The sequence below is a fragment of the Panicum virgatum genome, chromosome 3K (genome assembly GCF_016808335.1).
Source record: "Panicum virgatum strain AP13 chromosome 3K, P.virgatum_v5, whole genome shotgun sequence".
Taxonomy (NCBI): Eukaryota; Viridiplantae; Streptophyta; class Magnoliopsida; order Poales; family Poaceae; genus Panicum; species Panicum virgatum.
Window position 1 is genome coordinate 61748902 of NC_053138.1, and position 7768 is coordinate 61756669.

General features: G+C 42.5%; 1 protein-coding gene across 1 annotated transcript; it reads left to right on the forward strand.

Moving 5' to 3' along the window:
- Positions 1-4358: 4358 nt before the first annotated feature.
- On the forward strand, positions 4359-7070 carry LOC120700115 (beta-1,4-mannosyl-glycoprotein 4-beta-N-acetylglucosaminyltransferase-like). The gene is made up of 2 exons (XM_039984301.1): positions 4359-4792; positions 5592-7070. The coding sequence occupies exon 2, from the start codon at positions 5712-5714 to the stop codon at positions 6804-6806; it is 1095 nt and encodes a 364-aa protein (XP_039840235.1). The 5' UTR covers positions 4359-4792; positions 5592-5711; the 3' UTR covers positions 6807-7070.
- The last annotated feature ends 698 nt before the right edge of the window (positions 7071-7768 follow it).

Consider the following 7768-nt stretch of genomic DNA (forward strand, 5'->3'; position numbering starts at 1 on the left):
GTTCTTCTATTTTAACCTTATTTATTCAAAAATAATAGACATAACTACAAGTATCCAAATACTATTAAGTGAAAAAAATTAGATCCAAATAAATGACAAGTATGGTGCCAATAGATAGGTTACATTTTTAGAAAACTTTTATACTCATTTTATATTTTTTAATTTAAAATGAATTACTTATGAATTTTTTAGTTTACATTTTAGTATTTTTAATTTCACAAAACTGAAAATTACCTTCAAAACAACCCAAAAGATCAAATTTGCCTGGTTTCAATAGCTGGATGGCCTTTGTTATCTAGTTTTGTAGTTGATGGTTGAAAATTATAGTTTTGTGATAGTTCGAAAGTGTAAACCAGACTTATTCAAAAAAAAGAGTCAAACATATAGGTATGTAGTTTGCCATAACGTACGTGTGAACAAATGGCAAGAAAAATCATGACCGACGACAAGACAAACTAAAACGTGTGCTAACCAAGAAATTGCGGCAGACACGACGGCAGGGCAGACAAGCTGAGACTGAGGAGAATGTCGTCTTGCACGCGGCCGCGGGGTTAACCCGGAGGGTTTTTGCATTGAACACGCTCATCATGTGCGCTAATTAACCACAGCGAACGGTGGATTAATTAGCCTCATAATAACTCAGCCGTAGTTGATCAAATTAAGTTTTGTTTTCACTCTTGCAAGCAAAGGCGGTGTGCATGATCGATCTGCACTGCAAACATGATGTACACGTTGCAGGCAAAGGCAACGCAACAGAACAGCAGCTTAATTTGATGGTTCCATGGTGGCCGCTACCTTTAATTTAATTATTGTTCCTCGCTCAGACTAATCCCCGGTCATTGAAATCAATTCAATCCTGATGAACCTTCTGCTCAGCAGTTGGACAGTGAAGGAACATGAGACAGCGACGCTCGGCGGCGTATTATTGTGCAATAATAATATTGCACACATTTTTCTCGCCGTGGAAAAATCGTATATGCCACGTAAGATTTCTTGATGACATGGCATCAAATTTAAAAAGAGAGAGGAAACCAGTTTAATCTGAGTGAAACCATGTGTACACGGATACCAAATCTTGTTGAGTCATAAAATTAAATGATATTTGAATCCTATGAAACCGCACTATGAAATTATGCAAGTTTCAAACACCATTTCATTTGTTGTTGCTTGTGTGGCTACCTTGGAAACATCAATAGTATGAAAACACTCCACTGAGATTAGCCATAGTATTGTGCGGTTCATAATTAAATCGCCACTAGCTATGTCTCATTCATACGTGCACTTTAATTTTGAGCTGATGTGGGATTAATTTTGTAGTATTCATATGGGCGCGTCTCTGTCAGTAATTTTGGGTCATTTTCATCGTTTCAGTTTTATTATTGTTACGTATAGTTTGCCACGAGTTGTATGATGGTACCCACAACTACTGCCGCCTAGCTCTGCTGCAGATGCCTATAATATACAATAATGCTACTCCTACTTCCTAGACCATTCCTTCTGGATGGATGGAATGCGAGCTCAAAAAGTGGTTGAGGCTGTGCCACTTGGGATTACATTATCTAAAAAAAAAACATTTGGAACTATACTAATGGTTGGTGATTTAAATCCTCCAGTGATTATTGAGAATTGAGATCTTTGCACATTACTACTACACAACTGCAGCATTTTTTTGTAGGCAGTTGGTCCTTTTTCAAGAGATCCCATGTTGTCAGAAATTAATAGTTTTCTTGATGGAATACGGATTGAATATTATACAAACCGTCAGTGGAAGAAGAATCTGTTTGTTTATATATATGCAGCTCAATTATTTGATGCTTCCGATCCAACCCTTGTACAGTAGGCATTAGTATAATCTTTTATCTACAAACAGACACGATTTCGATCTATTTTCTTAATACAACATGGTGGCTTCGTTTTCTCATTTTTCTGTCCACATCATGTCTGTGCCATCCCCATCAGGCCATTCACTCACTGAAGGTATTTTTCTTCGCATTTTCAGCGGGAGTGATCCTGACATGCATCTCCATGATGTGTATACATACCAAAAAAAAAGTGTATGTATACAAACACAGAGAAGACTCCAGTTCTCCTCATGAGTAGTCACGGCTCACAACCTGGCCTCCTCTAATTCTGGTCACCATCCTCAATCATTTTGTCACCAATTTGTGTACTTTTTAAACAAATTTGGTGGTCTTTTAGTAGTGACATGATATTCTTATTAATTTTCCTTGTCAGCGTATCCCCTTTTTCTGTGCATTGATGAGCAATGTTCTCCATGTCCCTCCCACCAAAGGAGATCGGAGGTGGAGGAAGAGTATGTGCTCTTGTTTGGTAGGATGTCCCTAGGCTTCCAACCATTATGGACCTCCAAGTCAGATATCAATTTTTCCCCTTTTTTTGTTTCTTCAAAAAAGTCTTTTTCCTTTTTAAATACAAAGAGCTAAAGATATGTGAATGGATACTGAGATGCCGGGCACCACAAATGCAGAAGGGGAAGATCACTATGGAACCAACGCAGACACCATTTTACTCATGGAACCAACGGAGGCACCGTTTTAGAATCTAGCATCTGGTTGCTACCTCACCATCTAAAATGGTGACCATGTTATGCATAGTCCATATGATTAATTGCTAGCTCATCTCCCTGTTGTGTTTGTGCTTGACCTCGATCTTTCTGGTGGTTAGGATGTCATGGTGTGAGAAAAAAAAAAGATGTCATGCATGCAATGCCAATGCAAGCTCCTGTCTGGGAAATGAGGTGACAGGGACACTGGAGCAGACGGTGAGGATAAATATGTGTATCCACCTGGTTTGGCTGGCACCGCCATGGGAGCGAGCATGCTGAACTGCATTTGCATATGCTGGTTGCTGTTGCTCACAGGGTTTCAACTATTTTGATTTCACAGAGCTTAAAGCAAGATTCTTTTAGTTGACTAATTCTTGCTCCTTCATGCCTGAAGTGACCTCATCTTGCCTGTGATCTGTGTTCATATGGTTGACTTGATTTATCTTTTTTAAATTTCAGTTTGAAAGTTTGTGGCCAGGATCTGGTCTCTTGCAGTACCCACTTGGAAAGCTGATTATTATCAACTCTCTAACTTTTCCAGACTAAGTGAAAACTGCAATGATGTAATATGCGATGGCCTAAGTGGAAATTGTAGAAGCATTCTATCTTGTTGATAGTTTCCTCTAAATTTTTATTTCCTCTAGGATTTTTTTGCTTTCTACTCAGAACAGCATCCAACACCACTTCACTATCCCAAACGTCTTATCTTTGTAGTACAAGATATTGAGTTGAGACAGTTTTGCTTGGAATTGAAGAGACAATTGGTTGTGATCAATAAATACATTATTTTTGTATTTTAGGGGTAGGCAGGAAGGGGCCATGGCTTTGGGGGGGGGGGGGGGGGGGGGGGCGCTACCAAAGGTCCAGGCTTAACTCCTTTTCCTTGGGAAACTGGGCCACTCTCTTAACATGTGAATCGGTGAAGGCCCAGCAAAGAAATGAGACAAAATGGGCTGATACGGCCCATCTAGTGTGTGTTTTTCCAAAATATACGCAGGAGCAAAATTCAGTGTCCCGCCTAAGGTGTAATGTGGTACACCAGGAGGTGGAAAAACTTTCTGCCGTACGTGTTGTGGTAGAAGGACATTATGTGAGTTGACAAGAGCTCTTTTTGTTTCCTTCAAAATTTCAAAAAAAAAAATCTCTAAATCTAGACCCGTTAGAACTTTTGTGTTGCATAGAATTAATGCAACAAAGCGAGATCTAATATGAAAATTGTTTATTTTCCGAAATATCGGAACATTTTCTCCAAATGAAGACGGAACAATTTGTTAGCATATGTGCATGTACATATGTACGGTGGACCAGCGGCGGAGCCAGGATCCAGAGTTACGGGGTTCTCCTTTCCTTCTTCCTCCTCCTCTCGTTTCTTCTTTCTCTTCAAAATTTTCTCCTTTCTTCTTCTTCCTCCACAAAATTTGTAGGGGGGCTTCCATGGAAGCTAAGTGGTAGGGGGGGCTTGAGCACCCCCTGGCGGACTCTGGCTCCGCCACTGCGGTGGACCCATTGTGTTTAGATGAGCAATAAGTTTTGCATATTATTGATTCTTTATATATTTTCAGAAGCTGTCTAGATGCTTAAAGATCACCGTTTCTGTTGATAAAACCGTGTTATTCGCACTTTAGGACGCATGAGAATTTCAAAAAAAAAAAAAACTAGCTCCACGTGGGAACATCATCTGTGTTTGTGTGGTCGGTTCCACCACGGAGAACACGAGATTCTACACCCAACATCCACGCAGAGAATCCGACGCCGCCTGCCGCCCACGCCCGCGCCCGCGCCCGCGCCCCAAAAAAAAGCTCGACGAGCCACGCAAGGCAAAGCAAAGCAAAGCACACTCATCGCATATCCCACGAGATCAAATCCACCGAGGTTCCTCTCCCGTAAAAGCGAAAGCCTCGATTTTTTTTAGCCAACAGCAAAGTCGGTGCCCAATTTTAGCAGCGGCGTTCCTCCACCTCCACGGAGGCGATCGGAGGAGCACGCGACAGAAATAGGCGGGCGGCTGCAGAGAGATTGGCGGAGGAGTCGAGGAGGGGACAGGGGGGTTACATGAGACGAGGCCGGAGGCGAGGGGCGGAGGAGGGGTTAAATGAGCCAGCGAGACCGGAGGCGGAGGAGCGAGCGGTGTAGAGGAGGCGGAGGAAGCGGAGCGCGCGGGGGCTTTCCGCCTTGGTCTTCGTCTTCTCCTTTCGCCTCTTCGTCTTCTTCTTCTTCCTCCTTGAGGTGACTTCGCTGCCCTTGTTCTTGGGCACCCAGTGCGTGCTCCCTTTCTAGCCCTTTTTTTTGGCATATTGCTCTGTAAATTTCGGATCTTTAGGTGGAGGGGGCAGGAACCGAGCTTGGTTTAGTTCAGATTAGATGCCAACCAATGGAGGCGGCGGCACGACGCATGCGTTTTGTTAGAGTTTTCCCTTTTGCGTTGCCATTCAGGCATGATCCTGAATGGATTGGATTGCAGGAAGGAAATGAATGCCTGTGTAGTCTTTAATCAGGGTCTATCCCATACTGCAGATTACTGAATAGGAATGCCCAGTTTGCATTTGATTTGGCCAAAAGGTGGTAGCCTCTTGCTTGTGCCGCTGAGATGGAAAGCATCTTTCATAGTGCCCGCTTGTCATTTCACCGATGTACTGCATCATATCTGGCTAGTCCTAAATTGTTTGATTCCATTTGGTTATTATAAGCAGATGTGCTGTTAAGATCATGTTTAATGCCAGATGTTGTTATGTTTTCTCAGTAACAACAATGCAGTGATATATGCTGTTAAGATCATTTATTGCTGGGATGTTCTGACCCATGACTCCATACCATTTAGCTTTCTTTAGATGTTAAGCACATTGCCAATTCCATGAGAAATTTAGAAGGGAATGCGTGTAGCTGTAACTTGTCTCGTCATTTTCCTTCCTGTGCTAGCAATCTTACCAATGTGTTGGTTTTCTCTGATTTTGTGGTATGTTGCATGGTTCCGTTATATATATCTGACTCCTTTTGCTTACTTTTCTGTCTTGTCTTGCAAATGCAGATTACATTCAGATCTGGACATTTTCCACACACCCAAGCAAGATATAGTATTTGGAGCACTCTCCTATGCTTCCAAGAGACTCACTCATTTCTTTCTTTGTCATAGACGCAAGACCATCTCATGGCCCGAGACTTACCCCATCCACCTGTAACCAGACAAAAAATTCTGCCTTTCAAGTTCTTGATACCATTTGTTCTGATTCTTTCTGTGTCTGTTATTGCTGTCACCCAGTACTTCCAAAGTATCTCCTACCTTTTGCGCCCTCTGTGGGACACACCACCTACACCATTCACCCGCATTCCACACTACTATGCTCCCAATATCTCTATGCCCCAGCTGTGCCAGCTCCATGGCTGGGGCATCCTTCCCTCCCCACGGCGTGTGTTTGATGCCGTCCTCTTCAGTAATGAACTTGACATTCTGGAAATCCGTTACCGTGAGCTCCTTCCATATGTTGATAGGTTTGTCATCCTTGAGGCCAATGCCACCTTCACCGGTATCCCCAAGTCACTCTCTTTTTATGAAAACATCAGCAGTTTTGCATTTGCTGGATCAAAGATAGTCTATGACATGCTTTCTATCGGAGAACTGGATACTGATCATCTTAGGCACCCCTTCAATGTCGAGGCCTATCATCGTCGTTCACTTAACATGTTGATACGAAGATCAGGTATTGCTGCAGGTGATGCGCTGATCATGGCTGATGCTGATGAGATCCCTAGCCCCGAGACTGTGCAATTGCTCAAGTGGTGTGATGGAATACCACCAGTCATGCACCTTGAGATGAAGAACTATATGTACTCCTTTGAATTTCCTGTGGACGACAACAGCTGGAGAGCATCGGCACATGTGTTCAATGAGCGTACATTATATCGGCACTCCCGTCAGAGCAACCTAATTCTGGCAGATTCGGGTTGGCACTGCAGTTTCTGCTTCAGGGACATCAAGGAGTTTATTTTCAAGATGAAGGCGTACAGCCACACAGACAGAGTGAAACAGCAAAGCTTCCTAAATCCAGACAGAATTCAGAAGATCATATGCAATGGGGAGGACCTGTTTGACATGCTACCTGAAGAGTACACATTCAGAGACCTCTTCAAGAAGATGGGGCCGATACCGAAGTCAGCATCTGCCGTGCATCTGCCTTCCTATTTGATCAAGAATGCAGACAAGTTCAAATTCTTACTACCTGGTGGATGCTTGAGATCAAAGTAGATCAGATGTTAGCATTGTTAGTCAACAGTATTTCTTTTAGCTTCAATACTGTTGTTCATGTGGAAACAAGAGTTTTTGTTTGATACGAAGTAGTGTTACTTTTACTCTTTTAGATAGGGTGGCTAGGAGCTATTTTGGTGTGAATTTGAGGAACTATGGGAATTTTCACCTTGTGTATGTAGTGATGGGCTTTTCATCCCTGAATTTACAGCAAGTGGCATGCAAGTAAAATGGCTACAGGAAATCGGTACCTTTTGGGCTCAACCTGATCTTTCTCTTGCAAACAGCTGGAGATTATTTGTTGGCTGCGGTCAGTGCTTAAACTTCATTTCAGGCATTGTACAATCAATGGCCAGGCAGGATGAAATGCCCTAGATCATCTGCATTCTGTTCTGATGATCTGATTCAATTACATAGTGCAAGGTCTCTAATTTGTAAGGTTGAAGGTCAAATCAATGTCAGCACAATCCTGTCTCTCTTTATCTAGTTTCAGGCCCTCTCTCTCTCAGAACAGCACGAGTGTGTTGCGTAACCCTATCTGCCATAAGAAGACATGGATAAAATGCAGCTAGCGTGCTGATAAAATGCTGTTAGTGCAGGGAGAGGACATGACATATCCATCTCTGGGTCGTCTTGTCAGGGAAAAGATCTCATGTTTCTGCAGCTAGCGTGCTGATAAAATGCTGTTAGTGCCACGCAGATAATAATTTACAATATAATTTCAAGGCTAGATTAGAACGGTTCCGGGCACATGCCACCAATCAATGCTAGTACATTGTATATTTTGTTTGTGATTGTGTATTTATAAATCTTCTTCACCAAGTTTATTAGTTTCTCGCTTCAATAGTGCAGGCTGCAGTAAGCAGGAGGAAGGAGTTAGTTTGGAAGGTCATGTGGTGCCTAAAAAAGATACCTTTTCTTATCTGGGAACGATGGGGACATATCATCATATTGATGAAGAT